The sequence below is a fragment of the Phalangium opilio genome, unplaced genomic scaffold, assembly GCF_054372755.1.
Source record: "Phalangium opilio isolate 3A_F unplaced genomic scaffold, DU_Popi_V2 ptg000079l_1, whole genome shotgun sequence".
Lineage (NCBI taxonomy): Eukaryota > Metazoa > Arthropoda > Arachnida > Opiliones > Phalangiidae > Phalangium > Phalangium opilio.
The window spans coordinates 4,907,947-4,928,472 of record NW_028324187.1 but is presented as its reverse complement, the minus strand read 5'-3'; the positions used below and the strand labels follow the sequence as shown (position 1 = coordinate 4,928,472).

At 34.4% G+C, this 20,526-nt stretch overlaps 2 protein-coding genes across 4 annotated transcripts in view; one reads left to right on the top strand and one right to left on the bottom strand.

The window, feature by feature from the left end:
- LOC149654310 (uncharacterized) overlaps positions 1–15,215 on the bottom strand; it is a 35,613-nt gene extending 20,398 nt beyond the window's left edge. Inside the window, exons 1-2 of one of the 2 annotated variants that reach the window (XM_089845758.1) lie at positions 14,360–15,215; positions 6,387–6,577 (exon numbers count right to left, since the gene is read on the bottom strand). In XM_089845758.1, the coding sequence (XP_089701884.1) occupies positions 6,387–6,577; positions 14,360–14,397 (229 nt within the window). In that variant the 5' untranslated portion in view covers positions 14,398–15,215. The remainder of the gene's footprint in view (positions 1–6,386; positions 6,578–14,359) is intronic. The other variant, XM_089845759.1, reaches the window with a different exon arrangement.
- Positions 15,216–15,946: 731 nt separating this feature from the next.
- The window catches only part of LOC149654309 (uncharacterized), a 28,013-nt gene continuing 23,433 nt past the window's right edge, over positions 15,947–20,526 (top strand). For both annotated transcript variants that reach the window (XM_089845756.1, XM_089845755.1), the window contains exon 1: positions 15,947–16,720. In XM_089845756.1, the coding sequence (XP_089701882.1) occupies positions 16,683–16,720 (38 nt within the window). In that variant the 5' untranslated portion in view covers positions 15,947–16,682. The remainder of the gene's footprint in view (positions 16,721–20,526) is intronic.

Here is a 20,526-nt window from a genome sequence, read left to right as displayed (position 1 = left end):
AAAACAATTTAACCATGCTTAAAGAAAGACCTACTTTTCAGTTAATTAAACCTAACTTTTCTCCGGGGTTGAAATTATTGAATGTTTAAGATCATAATGTGACGAAGTTAATAATGACGTCACGTTAAGGTATTGAATAACTGCGTAAGAAGGGTACAATATGTTCTGTCGTGTGGTTAGACAATGATTTAAGTCGTTTTGTGATAAACTTTATGTTAACTAGTATATATATTTTCCTGGCATATTCTCTTTAAAATCGGGTGTTCTCGTAAAAATGCTTTGAGACGTTTTTGATGAAAATGGTAAAATGCAAGCATGGTGGTCTTTGATAAATACTCATAAGGTGATGGTAGCGTTAAAATGCGCGGTAGAGACAACAGCGGAATAGACTAGGCGACACTTATAAGATACATGTAGGTCATAAAACTTGGCATTGCACATCGGGGTTAAAAAGGTCAAGAAATATCAGCGAACTTGCTTATCTCGAAAACTCGCGCATTCTCTGTATGTTAAAATCTTCTAACTGCTTCTAAGACATAACCTTAACTCCAACCAGGGTTTCTTAAAGTAGAGGTTGTTTGGTTGCCTTCTCTTACGTAACAATTGTTGAGCTTAATACTTTTACTCTATCATTAATGATTCTTCTAAAATTAATAATAACTTAATTGTCTTAATATTTTAAGCTACTCTACAAAAGTAATTCCTCACTTCTAAAATCTGATATAAATCTTAATTGCACTTGTTTATTCAAATTCCATATCGATTTCAATACGTAAACGGACAGTACGGTTAAAAATAATACCCTTAACCCTTAAAAATAATTAATTTAATGACCAAATATTTTCCAAAAAATGGAATAATACCTACTTCTTATTTTAAAATCTTTTAAGTCTTAGTGTTTTTACGACTTTCAGCTACAGATTCATAAACTTAGCCAATAAAATCTTCAAATAACTCGCTCGCGTTTGTAATCCGCGTGGGATTGACACACCCTTTAAGACATTACAACAAATATTATCAGAAGTACATAATACTTCTCTTCTATTATCCCCTTCTGATATTATAAATTTTAAACGATTTGAGACTCTCAATTTAAAAAAAATCATTCAAAATTACGCTAATAATTTAAAAAAAATATCTTCTAATTTATCTATCAAAACCCAATTAAAGTTAGGCTATACAGTTAATACCAAAATTAAATGATCTGAAGTTAGAAAATATAATATCTCTACTTTAGACACACGATACTACGCGAATGTTACAATGTTGTTCTAACTTTTTATTAAATATAATACAAAAACATAAAACAAAGGCCTAATATTGCATAATTTTGCAAAAATTGGGAGAAATATTAAGATAAAAATATTCATTGCTATTATCGTTACTTGATTATGCAAAATAGTTTAATTTACATGGGTTTATTGCTTAAAAAAATCAAACTTTTTAATATAACGTTATTGATGTAAAATATTAAATGGCACTTAAGTATATATTTACATGTCTTTAAACTGGAGACTAGGTTAGTTCTAAACGTGGTTGGGCTAACCTTAATTTTATGCAAATTTCATACATAATTTTAGTATACTTTAAGGAGAGTTCAGTATAAAACTATCCTTAAAATAAAAGTCTTATAGAAAATTCTCTTTTCATACGGGAATAGGGTTATTATATTAAAATTCATGTTAGCGGCGCTTTTTTCAAGGGTGTAGTTACAACGGAGCTTCAAATACAAGGGGTCAGTTACTTAACTATACTTATATTGGCAGACATTGTCCGCACAGGTATGGTTTGAGTTTCAACTCCATGAATTTACAGGGAGGATGTTTTGAATTTACACGTAGTAGGATAAAATCTCGTAGAGCCTGAATTTTTAAAACTCTCTCTCTGATTGGTTGAAGTTAATGATCAAACTATGCACTTTTACCATAAGTTCGTAAGATATGTTCCTACATAAGTTTGTCACTGGTTACAAACTGGAGATTGTCATGAAGTGATTGGATTAGGCCATAGATTCGAGGTAAAGCGATGCCTTGTGATTGGGGCGCTGTCAAAGGCTTAGTACAGACTAGTAAATAGGGGGAGATGGACTCCAAAATTAACCACCGAGTGTAGACAATCAATTCTCGCTTGTCGTTCTCGAACTAGTTATCTCGAGCTGTAAGTCTCTAGAATTACGAAGTCTCATACTTATGGAACATTTCTTATGAACTTATGTTTTCACTCATCTTAATTCGTAAAAAATTCTAAATAAACAAACACTTTCAATTAAGAAACAACGTGATTAGACGAAAATATACAATGGATTCTGTCATTTCTAAGCATAATTAACGCAGAAACTGTGCCTTTACTCATCTTAATTTGTAAAAAAAAATCAAAATAAACACTTTTAATTAAGAAACAAAGTGATTAGAGGAAAATATACAATGGATTCGGTCATTTCTAAGCATAATTAACGCAGAAACTGTACGTTTCTTTCTAGTTTTAATGAAAGTATAAAGTGTTCGACTCCTTTTATCCAGAATAAAAAAAAATGCATATTTAAGAGGAAACAAAAATCCTCTTTCGGGTTGGTCTGTAATGTCCGGGTGTAGACATGAGCATAGGCGTGGGCCAGCCACGTGCCAAAAACCGCGTCTTAACTTAGCAACGTTGAAATCTGTTATTCAATCAACATGAACTTGTTGAGGGAATTTCAAGATAAGTTGTCGCTAGGTAACGTACATCCGATCCGATCCGATTTACGCTTTCACTTTTCCAAAAGCATGCAGACACCCCCGCGTACGTTACATAAATGTGAAGAAAAAAATGTAATATTTTTTAGATTTATTCCCTGATTACAATAGTGGGAGCCTTTATGGATCCTGGATTCCTTGAAGTAATGGTTAAGAAACTCTGCTTTTAAAAATGACCGTGGCGCCATGCCAGTCTCGACGTTGACTGACTAATTTTGAAAGTTGTAATCGTAGTTTAATTGGTATTATTAATTTAATCTCTCTGGTATTTATTTATTTATTTATTTATCTATCTAATATTATTTCCATTTGACTAAATTTTATCCTGCCAAGGCCTTGAGAAAGGAGGTACTTAACCATTATTTCAAAGAACACTGCATGACTTTGCTAAGTTAGCGGTTTTTCTAGAGATTGACGCTTATAAGTTTTATAATAGGATAGTCGCAAAGAACCGAGTGAAATTGTTACTTGCGTGAGATGAATTAATTTCTATCATTTAGCGTTAACGCGACTGAGTGATGGATGACTCAGTAGACAGGGATGACGTCATAAGATTGTATCCATGCAGAAATAGAAAAAAATCCCGAGCACTTTCTTTTACTTATTAAAAAAGTTAACTATAGCTTTTAAAAATAACATATCATGCGATTATAAGAGACTATCCCTTTAAGGTATGGCCATCCATAAGGTACCAAACGTTATTTTCTTGAGATAAAACGGTTTAGTTAGCGTACGGTCAAGAATGCGGACTTCGTTGCTTTGAACAGCTAAAATACCCAATTTTTAAACTTCATAAAATTTATAAGTAGGTTTTTTGAAGGTCGAAAAAATTGAGATTTCTTAATACGAAATCAACCCATATTTTTTAATAGATTTTAATCAGGTGTGATATACAGGGTGTTTGTGAAAGGTCCATCAATAATGAAAGGGCGTATTTATTGGGCCATTTTGAGTCGAAAATGTTCTATGACATTTTTCCGTTCGGGCCACTGTTTTCAAGTTATGATTGGAGTAATTTACGGATGACCCCTTAAATTTAATTAAGAAATTGAAAGACAGCGCTAATTTAATGAAGGGGTCATCCCTAAAATATTCAAATCATAACTCGAAAACGGTGGCTCGGACGGCAAAATGTCATAGAACATTTTCGACTCAAAATGGCCCAATAAATACGCCCTTTCATTATTGATGGACTTTTCACAAACACCCTGTATTAATTAGTTTAAATCTTTTATAGCGTATGCCATCTGCTGACATCGAATTATTGTATAATTATCTATTTTCTTCAAGAATAATCAATTCTAAAAGAGCAAAATATCAATTTAAGAACTTAACAATTTATCTAGCATTTACAGAAAACAAATTAACATAATTTATTTTGAAATAAAGATCTTATTAACTGATAACAACACGGATATTATTCAAATTATCGTATTGCGCATGCATTTATGGAATGGAATATTTATTACGAACGAGTGGTCTTAGATTGTTTTGAGGGCGCCGTTAAGGTTCGCGTTCTATACGGGTTTTTCGGCCATTGTAAAAGTAAACGCGGCGTTATTTTAGCCGGAATCAGATCTAACTGATTATATAGAAAAGGCGGTATAATTACGCGCACCTATATAAGACTGATAATTTCAAAAACGATATAGAAACCTGGACTTATCTTATGGTGTTTTTAATTCGCAGCCGGCATTTCATTATATTTAACACCATACCTTAAAGAGATACTTAAACGTTCCAAGACATTTTTTCAAATTAATCTAAATTAAATCTATTTAGAATTATCTCTTTTAATCACTTATTAATTCAACTACCTCAGAAATATTACTAATCTGACCCCTCAATTTATAAATTTCAAAAGCAAATTTGCTAAGCCTAACCATAATTTTATGCAATCAAGAAGCGATATCTAGTTTACTAGGGAGAAGGTATAAGATGCCTTTGTATTCGCGCGCCATAGTCCCAGTCCCCCATTCAAAATACAAGGGGGGGGGGACGTAAAGGAGGCCGGGCTATTTCGCTGCCTCTCCTCAGTCGGAAAATACAAGTAATTCGCGCTGACGTGAGTTTTCAAGAACCAATGAGATGCTGGTTGTAATTTAGAGGCGGGGATTAACTCCGGACCTATGTTTGGACTGGAGATAAAGCTAGAAATGTGGCGAATTTATACCTTCTCCCTAGTAAACTAGATATAAGCGACATTTTCCCAATTTCGGTTAATTTTAATGAAGATTATATTATAAAATACTTGAAATAATTAACCCTATTTATCCTTAAATGTATACACAAACTAAATAACGGACTATTTTTCTATTTTTATTATTATTTTTTTTTTCATCCTTAGTACCTTCTATAGACTAACCAACTTTCGCTTACTTCATTACGCAATTTAATTTTAAATTTATTCGGCCAAGCGGAACCAGTGGATTGTCAATTAAAAAAATCGACGCCCAACTATACTAAACTTCACATTGAAATGGCAGCATGGAAATAAGGTCTGCGGATTGATACTATGTACTAAAATCTCATTAAGAAAAAGTAGTCGATGACAAATCAATTTAATTCTGGAGCTTTCCCTCTCTTTCTAATTTGACATCACCCCGAGCCAATAAGCGTTCCCGCTTTTAAGGGTCACGTGCAAAATATATCTCAGACTATTTATAAGAGTTATTTTTTAAACCAAAAGAAAATTTCTTTTTCTTATTAGATTATAGCTAATAAAGTATTAAATTTAACTACATGTTGAACGCCATTAAAATTGCACGCAATTTCTAAATATTAAAATTAACTATTTGTCTCGCTATAAAAGTGCTTGTAATTTTTCTTTTCCTAGTAAAATTAACAGAATTTGCCTGTTTAATTAGACTTTGATACTAAAAAATTATCATGGGTTGTGCAGTTTTTCTCTTAATTTTAATCCGAATTCGAATTGAATTGCATTTAATCTTATGTCGAACCAAGATTTTTAACTGCAGTGATATAAGGACTAATGTTGATAATGTAGTTAATTATGTTTTAACAAAAATATTGTGGTCTTTTATCTCAATAAATGTCCATTTAAAACATTATTAATCACAAAGAATAAACATTCTTTACTTGGAATTTCATAGAAAGAAATTTCAGAAATGGTTCGTTAGGTTAAATTGCATGTGGTCTTTAAATAATCCGAGGATCTCTTATTTGGGGGGTAAGGATGAGGCGTAATTCTGGCAATCGGCAAGTAATTACTTATGGTAGAATAGACATTTGGTCGGGTCTGACAGGCGCCGACCAACCACAAGCCGGACACTCTTTTTTACACAATATACAATTTGTAATTTGAGACCAGTAACGAACGGACAAGCAATTATCGAGTTGAAACTATGTTATGACATTGCAATTGATAAAGTTATCAACGTCTATCAACGTCCCTGATATTATAATATGATTCCTCAACTTCTTGTTTTTTCTTTGACCATGCATTTATTCACGACTTCTAGCAATTGCCTTTTCTTAATCATGTATTTACTCACGACTCTTAACAATTGCCAATCTTTGCTTGACATGTCTTAACAATTGACCCAAGTGAGACGCGCAACCCATTTGCAGTTTAAATTGCAGAAATATTTGTTTACAAACATGCAATAACGTATAAGTCAGAGTTAAACTTACGTAACCCACCATGCTGAAAGTAGTTGGCCTTCCTGACGTAGACACAGACGAGCGCCATCAATTGCAACTGTGACAATCGTTGTCTGGTCGATGAGGGCAACGGCAGTAAATCCCGCAAGTTGGCAATCTCCGCATTGATCAGGTCGCGACGCAATTTCGACGCGCCTTTAGTCGACTTGTTCGCATCGAAACTAAAAACACAAAAATGTATAATTAATTACTTTAAAAAAATGCATATTATAAAATCCCAATTATGACCGAGTGACATCATGCAACTGCGAGAATTTCTAATTCATGTGAACTCATTTGTCCAAATCAGTAGTCAGGATTGACTAGATGCGAAATTTCAAAGGGCAGTTGGTAGAATACAAAGTGGAATCGTAGCTTGGAAATTTAATTGTGAGAGTTGAACTCCATAAAGCCATGGCTACGATCTTGTGTTTGTTTAACTACTATCGTTACTAAGGAATTTAGTATTTAGCCTCAAATCATGTCTTTAGTTTATTTGTTTCTCAGAAAACATAATTTCCTTTAAAATGGATAGTCGCATGATATTTTATAAAAGGTAAGCTTTTATCGGGTATATTGGGAAGATCACGAAAATATACGGTAGTCCATAAAACTCTGGGCTGCTTTTGCCAAAAATATAATTAAATTTTTATTTTCATTTTGCATAGTCTGATAGTTCTCTGCAGTAACTAAATGGTTCTGGTATAATTTTTTCACATAATCACTTGTGAAGGAATGAGCATTTAGTATAATTTAAGTCATGTTTTCACGGCACAATTTATAAAATTTCTTTAATTTCTGTGACTAGCGCTTTAAGTTCATTTTGAGTTTTTGATGTGTGTTTCCAGTTAGGCGTACACTAGGGAGTTATACTAAAATACACACGAGGTTTCGCCCAAGCCGTAATGTTTCCAGTTCGCGAAAAATATAAAAATACTACACCTTCCTCTACACCTAAAACCTATGTATACTTTAATATTAAAGGGATATTGAACTTGAGCTGTTAAAATATAATGAATATTTTTGCAACAAAGACGTTAGATAGGGCTCAAACAAAAGAAATTTAGTTAGTGTATGGATTGGTAACTACAGTATCCAACTACTGCTGGAGCTGAACGAGAAACGAGTCTTACGATACACTCAGTTATAAAACGACGCGATCCTTGCCTACCTACAGAACACACATTTTAACTGTTATAATCGATTAAAAATAATTTATTTTAATAGTTCAATATACCTTTAATACCTTAAAAGACATTCTATTCATTCATTCATTCATCCACGTAAAAAATAGGCTCATTGTAGATAGATCTACTATAAAATATTCTGAACCGCATGCGCTAATGGCATCCTGTATCAGTTTTTCTTAAGTGTTTAACAGTGTTAAAGGCATTTAGTTGTCATTACTCTGTAATGTTGGGATGGACTATATATATAAAAACCTACATTATCTCGAATCCAAGTTGATGTTTAGGGCGGTTGCATTTTTCATTTCGGACATTTGGAACGTCGGCCATAATAATTAGGGACCTTCAGATTATAACATCTGTAAAGTGCAATGAAAGACGGATTGTGGGCGAAATGATCTCAAATATCAAAACCCCCTTAAGTTAAAAGTAGTACGGAATTCTTAACAATGAATGGACTATATGAAAAATATATAGCATTTTTGGCACGCGCACTCGAGTTCCGCCCGAGTTATAAATTTATTCTTTTCGTTTCATTAAGAGACATTTTAATGTACATTAAAATGCCTACATGGCAATGCTGTTTTTAGTATTCCTTACTAAAAGTTGAATTAAATTATATTATATTATTCTAATCACTTTTAGGGAAGTTTATAAACTAATTTTAACAGCGTGAGATGATTACAAAAATTATAACTGGTTCCCTATTACTGCATTGTCTGTAGTTAATTTTTTATAAAGAACTAGGATACAATCTAAAAATTAAAGATTTCTAAAATACAGAAAGTAATTTTTAAGTTAGATAATATGAACAACACATCATGCTTAATTTTACACAATTCCAAGCATTAAAACTATTGCAAACTATACTCTAAATTAAACACAATTAACCTAAAGATTATTGAAAAGCCCATACATTTTCTTGCAAGAACAAATAATTTTTAAGAACTAATTGATGTCTTTTATATTCACGATTTCTAAACTGAAAATTTATTGAAGTTTCAAATGTTCAAAATGTTATGTTTGTCTGTATTTAATGAAAACGGGTGCAGCTATATGGTATATATCGGGATTTCTAATTCTATACTTAAGATTGCTCATGATATAATGATGGCGCGCTTCCAAGATATCTTCCTCTGTAATTTAATGTCTTTGGTCCGAAGAATGGACGTATATTCTAAAAGCTCTATAGCAAGAGTTAAAGAGATTTATAAAAATAATATCTGTAGGAATTCTCAAATGCAACTTCCTTCTACGCCTTTTAATGCCTTTTAACCGGACCATAAGCTTTAAAGTAGAAATGAAAGATGAAAATTATTCTACACAAAAACATCGAAATGAAACAACTATACCATTTATCATTTGCCTAAATAATTTTCCCCAAACTATATTATTTTAAACTTAACAATTTTTTCCAATTTTGTTATATTTAAATGTAAAACTTGATTAAGTCGATAATTCCAACGAATAACATTTAACGAGAAAGCATGAAGGAGTCGAGAACCTTGGGTTTACATGAGCTCAGAGGGTGCCAATATGGCGGCGATTTTTGAAAAAACATTTGTATAAATTTTTTCTGGCATTTCCACTTTAAGCGTAAGTTACTTTTAAATGAAATGAAAAATATAAGAGGTTTATTATATTACAGAATCGTATGGCCAAAGTAAAAGCCGAAAATAAAATATAACCCCCTCTTTTCAATCCATCATGGGTAGGTAACATACATTATGAAAGACGACTTCTTTTATTAAGTCAAATGTAGAAATTATTTATTAAAAGACCAAAACAACTTCCTTGCTTCATACCAGAATAAAAACATCTTAGATTTTTGAAGCAATTGCGTAAGTATGTAAACGCCCATAAGTTTAAGTTGGAAATAATTTCGTAGTATAAACAATTTTGTTTTGTTGATTGTGGTACTTTTAATATTGACGTGTTTGGCCTGTAATCTAACTTTTCTAAAACCCATTTTGCTTTAGAAGTACTTGTTACAGCAGTCTGAAAATTGTTGTGTTGGTTTTCTTGCTCACTTCAGTAACTTAAGGTCTTTTCAGATGACAACGTTTGACTCAACTAAATGGGTCGAAAAGTTCAGTAAGCAAAAATTGGTCAGTGACCATTTTATAATTTGGTCGTACTACTTGTCCAGCTTCTGTTCAAACGACCCAACTAGTTTACTCAACTCAAGTTGACTCATCTAAATGAGTCAAAACGTTGTATCCTCTGATTTCTTTCTAAGAAGTTTGAGAAAGCGTTCCAAGAAAGGTCTACTGACACATGCATTATTTTTCACTAGTCTCTCTCCCACGCGGTAACTCCAATCAACAATTTTCACCCCTCAGTTTTCTATCACTATAAATATCAAAAGTTGATGTCGTCATTTAATCAAACCCCCTTACGGGGTCAAATCTATAAATTTCAATTTAATAACTAATCCCATTTCTTAAACTAAACGGTCCTGTAGCCTCGAGGATTCAATTTATTAGTGGGATGATATAAACGATTTATTCTACCTAAAAAATCCACTTCAACTTTGTGGGTTTTTAGATAGTTGTATGAAGTCATTATGAATGTCTAGTCAGAGTTAGTTGAAGAAATGGTTAAGGAACAACTATATTCAATCGTTAAATGAATTTGCGTTCAGAACATCAACATGATCTTGAAGATGTCTCTCAGCTACCTTTGTTCCATCATATTTTATAGAACACTCCAACCATTGACTTAAGGAACCCTGCTTAATCAAGGGGATGGGCAAAATTTTATAATAATTCATCTTTAAGATTTATTAAAAAAATATTTTGGGAGAAATCTTGAAAAACGCTAAGTTTTAAAGGGTTTTTTCCCCAGCCAAGGTCGTATTATAAAACTGGACCTATCATAGCTTTATTTTTATAGCCACCCTTTCCGTGGGTATATTGCAAACTTCATTTTCTGGGCGTTAACGGGTATCAGACTGACGAGTGGAAAACTGGAAAAGAATTTCGAGAAAGATTTGCTAGTCATCGAAAATTTATTTACAAAAGCGCGTATATTTTGAAAGCACCAGAAATGAAAGACATTATTTATTTATTTATTTAATAGCTAAGCCTTTGTTTGTGTTTTTGGTTCAGTTTGTTCCTATAAATTAACTTTATGATGTTTTCAAGATAAAAACGAGAATCTAGTATATCACGAGCAACAATTTAAAGGCGACGATATTAAGAACTCTACGTGTGGTTATGTAATAAACAAACGTAGCTACTACGCTGATGTTCAGTGTGTATGTTTGTGTCACTAGTGCACACGAAAATCAGGTGTCTCTGAGAACGAGTTACGAAAATATATTCTACCAGCTTCGAGCTCATATATTGAAGTTGCAGAGTTTACTTTGGGTTTGTGATATCGTTTTAATATTAAAATTCAACTCGATATCTCATTAAAACTCTCCGAATTCGCACAAGTGGCTAATAAAATTACCTAGCCGTAAATTTGAACATGTTTATTTTACGTTTGCACCGTTTTAAGTTAGTTATCAGTTTCATATGAAATTGAGAGGCCAGTGTTCAATGAGCCGTAACGTTTCATTTTTTCTTGAAACACTTCAATTTTCCCCCTTTGCATCAATTTGAATAGTTGAAGATTCTGTTGGCATATTACGTCTACAGAAGCTCAATTAATTATAATTCTTAGAGCCTTGATAAAACTATAGCTTATCATAACGAACTTGATAAAATATCTAAAACAGTGGCCTCAGATCTGTGTGTATTGCGATACAGTGCTAAGCCTTGCATAATGGTAAAGCAGGCGTTAAATGTGAAATACCTAGAAGTTATGTCATTGTTTACTGGTTTCCCAATCTCGTCAACGCTTATAACCTTTCTATTAAACAATATCTCAAGCTGTAATTACCCATTACGTGAATTATGACGGGTTGGTATAACCATTGTTATGGAAAAATGGTTAAGTTATAATAATTCTATCTTTCATCTAAACGCGGAACAAATGGTCATAATGCCTTCTCTAACTTGACCTTGCCAACCCCGAAGGAATTAAGGGGGGCGTTCCATAAGGCGCGCGGTGTTGTTTTCAGTATTGTTTTTAAACGTCAAAGACTCAAAACAATGAAAGTGAAACGATTAAATGGTCAGTGCTAAATAAAAACACTTCCGTTTGATAGTTACCTCGATTATCTTTCTAGTGTTGATTGTCGTGGTATACTATAAAGGGTACAGACACGAGAGATTTCAGGAAGTGTACTCTTTAATTTAGATTTTAATAAATGGACAGCGTTAACGGATACTAAAATATTACAACAAGAATATTTTATCACATTTGTTAATGAAGTACCCAACTCCTTGAACTTCGCGTTCTTCTATCATCTTCCTCCAATTAGAAAACTATAGACAAATAAATTATAATAAATAAAGTAACCATTATCTAAGGGGTATTCACAACGCCGGTGGCATTTATAAAGGTACGTTACTTGCTAGCCAATGTGCCACAACTAACCAATAGCTCCATACCTTAAGTATTACCGATAACCTCAGCAAGTGTTGATAACAACGGTGAAGCTAGAGCTCCAGGTTATGATGGAATTCGTAGTTCTAAGTCTTTTACCTTAAAGTAAATTGTTAGTAACAAGTTGCTGGGGACTTGAGTCTGAACAATAAATGTTTATAAGCATTAAGTTTGATGTCTAATATTAATGCAATGCAATTTACTTAAACTATTTCAGCTTTTCAAGTGCATACCCATCCTAGCTGAGTGGTTTAAACTCTGGTGCAAATGCTAAGCCCCAACTACTGATTGGGGAATTAACAAGCCCGTGCACCGAGTTTCAGGGAGCATGATATTTTTACACGTTTTGTTACGTATTATTTGACCAAAGCAAGTACCTAGAAACCTTGTATTTATCGAGAGTGGTTATCGATAAACGATAGATTGGGGTCTGCCTGCCTGCCTGCCGGCCGAGTTGGTTAACCGGAGGGCAATCTGAAGAGAAGAAGGAGAAACTGAGCAAGAGGTTCGTGGGAAAAAAAGCCAACAGGATCCGGGATGAATTTGAGGGAAAGTAGAAATCAACAACAGTTCGAGAAGATGGAAGATGGAGAGAAGAGTGTGACGGAAAGAGCGCTTCAAGGATGGAGGTTTATATGTACAAGAACAAAATACACACAGAGAGGCCTAGCTAGAACAACGATATAATCGTACCGAAGTTGCTGTTTTCAAGCCAATATTATGCTTCTCAAACATTATAATGCAACAGTGATCAACAATACTCATGTGAATTTTGAAGTTATTATACTTGGACCGCTGAAGTTCACAACGTCATGGTAGTGTTTTCTCATCTTTGCTTTTCCTCTACATAGGTTTTAGAAGTTACCAGACGTTCAATAATATGCAAGAGGCCGTTCTGTAATTACCTTGGATTCAACCAGGTTGGAAAATATTATAACATACTGTTTGTTTACTTATTTTTTAAGTCAATTAAAACGCCTATCTGTTACTCTAATTAGCATATATATTCAGATAGAATATATTCATAAATGCTAGTCGCATAGACTAGCACATTTATTCTACATTGTTATTCTCGATGCTCGGGTTTCAATTAGCTAGAATTCTTTTCAATGGATCGCGCGGCCTTTAACTACTTTCCCGTAAAGATTAAACGGCGTTGATTTTGGCGCGGTGAAGCTTCCCACGTCTCTGATGTTCCCGCAAATCGAATAAATCGACTACCGGGTTTTGGGCTACGGTTTGTCGGCCACACCCTTCCCAAAAAAGCCGGTAGCAGGCTTCGCTCCAGCGAATTAAGACGCTCCTTAAAGGGACGGTCTTACGAAGAATTCAAAAGTATTAACCCATGACTTCGCATTAAGAGATAATCCAATTATTAGTCAGAATATGTAAAGGCCAATATTAGTCTCATGGAGAACGAATTGAAAGAATTGCACCGGAAATATAACTTAATCCACGTGACGTCAGAATGATAAAACTTGCACCCAGTAACAGAATGCGAAATTTCGTTATTAGATTGGAATATAATAATAATAATAATAACCAAGCGGGGAGAGAACTTTGCAATATTACTAGTCTGTTTGCTTGACGCGGACGTTCACGTGATGTGTCGCCATTTATAAAGAGAGGACTTCAGAGTTTGCCTCAAAGTTGCAAGTGAAAGATTTAAAACTAACTTATAGGTGGTCTGACTCAGTTAGGAAAGATATTTTTCATTTTAATTAACCTGGACTTAATTAAAGCTGAGACTAAGGTTGATTAAGCGAGGCTGGATAGTAATAGTGACAATTTAACTAATCCTTACGTTTCAATGGAAAAAATAAATTCACACCATCTTCGGAAACGATTTTGTAGCGCCGTTCGACAATTTTATCTGTTTCGAGAGGTGTTTACTGTTTAGAAACAGAAATTAAATCTATAACGGTAGGTTGTCACGCTGAAGAATATTCTTAGGAAGCCTTTCCCTTTAAATCGAGATTTCATTACATACTAACAGAACTGAAGATAAACTGGAGAGGGGTGAAGCCTGGAGCTATAGAAACGGCATGCACAGGCATATACGAGAGAGAAACATGAGAATCAATCAAACGTTAAGACTATCTTTTATCATTGACTTGTTGACACGCGTGGGAAAACGTAGCTAAGCAACATTTCTCAGAGGGTTGGTAATTTCCAGTTTAGAAAGAGTTAGCCTAACGCGATGAGATGATTCTTGGGTATATTATGTTTTTGAAAATGAATGAATGAATGATATTCTATTTTTTGAAATGCCATTCTTACCTGCACATTTGTAATATATTTGGAGTATTAGCCAACATTTAAAAGACAAATTCTTGTAACGTCGTTGCCAGAGTTTAGTCGCGTACAACGCAGCAAAGTCCAGCGCAAAAGTATTAACGCAACCCTTGGCGACACCACGCATGCACTTTCACAATCCTTTAAAATACTTCCATGTGGACGTCGATCACTCAACATTAAAATTATTATGATTATTACATTTAGTCCCGTTTGATGATAAACAACTTCGTAACTCTAAATAGTCATATCCCGAGAAAATACATCAAAACACAGTCACTAAGTCGTCGACGCTCGCTTTTCACGCTAAGATCTCACGGACGTAGCTTGCAAGATAGGCGCGGGATGTGTTACGGAAGATACCACCAAACGCAATATCCCGGTGGTGACCGGCAGCTGGTAAAATCTCCAATTTTAATTTTAATTAGATAAAAATCAGACCGATTGGGCCACGCTTTAACGTAAGGCAGATGTTCCAATTCCAAACGCTGCACACGGTAAATCACGAGTATAACGTATCGCGTGGGCTCTTGATTCACAGCAAACCTTTACCGCACGCTTCAAACTGTTTCAGCCATCAAGACTCCGATGTCTTACCGACGATTATTTCTGCCGAAGTCTATCGTATTTATTACGGTACCTTAATTTATTTCTACTCGCCGCTGTTAGTAAGGTATGGACGAAATGCAACGTGATTCCGTTTTAGGGTAACTGATGGAAGGTATAAAGAAGCGAAAAGCGCGTAAAAATGGTTCGACTTTCGTTACAAGACGAGCACCGTTCGTCTGTTATCTCTTTCCAGACTACAGGTAAGCCGCGCACTTTTCTCAACGCGAAAAACTTCAGCCCCCCTCCTCTTCCCAAGGTAACATCCTCCGTAATGTACTATTTTGTAAGAAGGGGCAGATAGCTTTTTCTTAGACCCTCCGCGACTCCGCCTTATTAAAAGCTATCGCTTGCCAAAAACTTAAAGAACAAACCATTTTTTCTTCGATGGTCGTTTTGACGAACAGCGATTTTGGTTTTTCCAAGTTGAAAGTTGGTTTTTAGGCAATGTTTCGTGTTAAAATTCCAATTTTGAACTAATTGTTCCGCGCATTCAGAGCTACATAAACACATGTCAATTGAATTTCATCATTGACGTTGTATATGCGTGACCTTTGACCTCTAATATCTCCGTACACAGGTCACATTTTTATTTTTTTCAACTCGGCCTTTGTCACAACACAAACATTAAAATGTATTTAATTAACAAGTTGGAAAAACCGCAATATGGCCTCTTCTCTTAGGAAGACCACAAACCACCCAAACCTAAAACTATGGATGGAGAGAGGGATATTAACTGCGCATGATCAGTAGACTAAACGCATCTTACTTTTAACTTTATCAGATGCAAGAGTCAGGACTTGAGATCTCTGTCTGTTTAAAACCCGGAGTAAAAGTCGTTTATCATTAAAAGTTTTGACACGCGATAGCCCTGGATCTATACCTCCATTAGTGACGTCACGAACGTTAACACCCAATAAAAGGCGGAGTCCTGGAGCGTCTAAGAAAAACTTTAAAAAACTGCCTTCTTTAAAAAAAAAATACAAACCCTTATGATGGAAGTAACATACCTGGCGAAGGGGGGTACTGAAGATTTGTGAGCTGGGAAAAATCACGAGGCTTACCTGTAGTCTGTAGAGATATAACAGACGAACAGTGCTCGTCTTGAAGATAAAGTCGAAACGTCTCTTTTTTTTTTGCTCGGCTTTTTGTACAATCGGTTAATTTGTTTCCTAAATGACATAAAGGATTTTTTCTGCAACTTAATTAAACCAAGATTAGCATAACGAAACTTGTAGAACATTACTTTTAGTGAAGTTATTGATACAACCAACATTGGCAGATACTTCATCGGTCAGTCTTGACCATACAAGGGACTTATAGTTTGCAAAAAATCACTCAACCACGCTCACTGTTTAGAATTGAACATATGAACAAATTTGACTGGTTGTCAATCGAATTAAATTAAAATTAAAGATGTTAAGCGGTTGGCTTTGAACGGCGATTCGTTTGTAATCAAGCCGGTATAGTTTCCGGGAAACCGCAGACTGTTTTGAACCAAGGACCGTGTTGCACTGTCGTGGTGACCAACTTTAAAGTTGTTATGACCAACGGGCTAGATGTAATTGTCTAGAACGATTCTGAAGCGTGCTTTGGGGTGTTACAAGTAAACATTTAACACATAACATCTTAATTGTGGTTGTGATGTCGCCCGACTAGATTGACTCTGACTACGACGTTCCTTCAACTGCATTTGATTTAAATGTTGGCTAATAATCACAGTTTACTACAAATGTGCAGGTAAGAAAAATTTGACAATTGAACTTAAAAATGATGTATGTTTCTTTTTAGAGACTAGCAAGGGTTTAAAGTTAGTATAAAGACACTATAATTTGAGGTGAATTACGTAATTAACACATTCTTACTCCATGTTCCACAACAAATAGACACTAGCAGATATTTCAACTTTGTCAGTTAAAACTTGAGATTGAAGGTGTCAAATTATAGTCACGTATTGGTTAAGGAACAAGCAAAGCCTGATCCGATTTTAATTAAAGAATTTAAAAGCAATTTCTTGACATTTCTAAGAGTTAATTTCTGAGGATTAATTCGTAAAGGTCACAGAGTTTTTGACAAGGAAACTGTTCATACACCCTCAACAAACTCACACGCACAAGATTGAACATTCGTTGTTTCATCAAATTTGGTTGAATATTGTTCGAAGACAAGCAAAGGCGTAATTTTTCAGTCTCTGCACAAAATGGCAATGTCCAGTAATACGACTAGCACTTTAACCCAATTCAATCCTTTAATTTTCCAGGGCCAGTCTCGGTCACTAATAAAAGATTGCTTTTATCCTTTGATGGATTCTTGTATTTCTCGACCCTATCTTTATCTCTAAACATCCCCCGGTTTTATCCTCTATGACAGCTAATATGTAACGCCGCAATCTATGCCTTAATTTTCTAGAGTCAATCCTAGCCAAGCTAAGTACCTACCAGTCTTTTTAGAATAGGTGTGGCCGACAATCCGAAGCTCAAAGCCCGGTAGTCAATTTATTCGATTTGCCGGCACATCAGAAAGAGGGAAGAAAAATATATACGCAAAACTCACCACGCCAAAATCAACGCCGTTTAACATTTAAGTAAATGTTACGAGAGACCTTGTTAAAGGGACGGTGAAACTACGGAGATAGTTAGGTTTTTATTAAGTTCAAGAGAGGCTTTTCAAGTGCGCAGTCGATATACTCTAATGAGTTTCATGATTTACTAGTGACCGAGTTAGTGTTAAATGTGTTATATTAAGTTCATAATATTTCACGAAGAACACCTCACTGTAATCGTGTAATACAATAACTGCTATGCGAATATACACATCAACAGAGTCTGTCTTATCCTCTATTTTTTGATACAAATGTACACGCATGGAAACCACGGATACTTTGACAATAAGGCTTAATAGGACCACGAAAACTGTACAATAACGGAACCAATTTGTTTAGTTTAGTTATTGACGTTGTCATCATGGTTTTATCAAAATTTATTTACAATCGGTTGACTTGCCCTTAAGTTAAGGAATCATACGATACTCTTCATTCGATCTAATTTAAAAGCTCTTTTTTACTATAATATAATAACAAATTATGTAGCAAAAACAAAAGGTGCTTAATGTAAGGGTACATTTTCAAGAATACAAGAAACAAATGCAAGGAGAAGATACTATGCCATACATGTAACGAAGGAACTTAGTGACTTTATTTACTTATGTTTTAGCCAAAAGCGGTGTTCTCGGCCGTGTCTTAAATACCTATAGGCGCGTGTTGGCACAAGTTGATCTACGCCCCATAGTGTGCGTGAAACATATATTTAAAAACTCGTCGACATCCCGATTAGAGTTTTCAATGAATCGACTAAAGTAAGGCGCGCCGGTTTTAAAACTTCTTGGGTACGAAGTTACGAACGTACTTCGGTTAATTCCGCGAAAAAATAGTAGTTTCGCGCAAAAAAAGGTTTCTTTCCACGGGCCTAAGAAAGGGAATGTTTTCGAAATACTTAGGACTAGTACGCGTAATTTAAAGATGAATTATAAAAGTATTGTATGAAATTCCGTATTATAAAAAGCCGGATCTATCAAAAAAATTGGGAAAATTCTAACCGTGTATATAGTAGAGCTTGGGTCATCGTTACAAATATAAATGAATGACTAAATTTCTTAAAATTGCAAATTATCAGTAAACACTTCGGGGATATGCGTTAATATTGGGTATCCTTATAGATAAAATAATTAAAAATAGAGAATATTTCAATTTGTAAGCGAATATCTGGATGTACAATATTGAGGAAGTTAATTATGAGAAATTTGTGTAGGCATGTCTATATAACATGACCAATTACAGTCCCCACACAACATTACGTCATGATTTCCTTCACATACACTGTCCAGTAAGAAGAAAATTAAATTGTTCGTATCTTCTTCAATATTGATTCCTTTAATTGGTTTAACGATTTCAAGAAAAATTCCAAACCCAAATTGCCTGATATTTTGTTCATGCAGAAATTGATTTGGTTCTTCAATAAATATCAGCTTTTCTTTTCAATTTCTCCATTTCCTTGTTTGGTTTCCCCCATTTCAAGAAATATTCATTGGGATTTCACATAACTTGCGATTTCAAACATTTTTCCACTTTTCAATAAAGAAATTCGATTAATATTTTCTGATTTCGTCTATTTCTCATTAAGTTTACGATTTGAAGGAGTACAGACAATATATTTCCTGCAGCTTGTAGACAGACCCGCTTTCTCGAGTGGCTAATCCCTCGGTTGATGGTTTGAATCCTTGAAATTTTTCCGTCCATGAATTTCTCTTCTTCTCATCATGCATCTCCTGGGCTCTAGAGCTCTCCTTATATTCGTCTCGTACAGCTAGCTACTTTCTCTCAAATTCTCTCGATCTATCCGCGTTTCGTTTATCCCGGATCCTGGAGAGGTTTTTTCCCACGAAACACTGCAGTTTCTCCATCTTTGAGATTGAGATTGCCCCGAGGTTAACCTAGGTTGCAGACCCCCAATCTATCGTTTACCGATAAGCGCTTTTCCATATACACTACAATTACACTTTCTATACTTATATAACAACTGCAAGGTCTTAGAGATAATAAAATTGCCTGTATACGGGGTCGTGACCTTTCTTCACCCTGGTCAAGTTTCGAAGTTCATTTAAACTGCATCGGTGCCCGGCATTTAATTTCATATTAAACCTTGCAAAGAACGAAATACTTCGAATTTGAAATTGTAAATTTTTGATTACAATTACAAAGCTTCAATTTGTAAAATTCTAAAAAAAATACTAATATAACACATTTCACCATCTTACAAATAAAAGATTTAAAAAATATTCTGAAAGGTGCAAAAAATTTGTAGGTATATTTTTTCTAAATTTAAAAAACATTTAGAACCCACTTTAATTCACGTTAGCAAGTCATTCTAACTTCATAGACTTCATCTCAGAATCTGTACAACACATTTTTAATTAGCTCCGTTCACCGTGCAACATTCTGTTAAGCGGATAATTACGGTTTTGAATGAAACTCCTTTCTCTAGAAAATATGTTATTGTTTACAGAATTGTTAATTGCGTAGAAACGAGCAGCCATTCAAATGATTCAATACTATCCAAAATCATTGTTGTGGAAAAATGTTTGAGGGTATAATTCTAGAGTGCGAAACAAATAACTATAAAGCTTCCGCCTGATGACCTTTTCAAACTCTGATGAAGGGGGGAGGTTGCAGGGTCTTTAGAATAGGCGGGGGTGGTTTTAAGTTCTTCACTCATTGTGTTTTGTTCAGACTTCATTAACAATGGACATGTATTTGATAACCTTTTAGACACCAGGTAGTTTCCTGCCGTATTTGATAGCTTTGAATTAGAAGTCAATAAACAATTTTTTGGAGAGTTTGGACACTTGATTTTAAGTCTAGAGTGTATGTACAGGAAATTTGTTGATACTGGCCAAATAATGAGTATGTGGACAGATAGAGGAACGTTTTGAGTTGTATATGGAATAAAAATTCAATATAGTTGTTTATATGAATGTAAAGGCTTATCCTG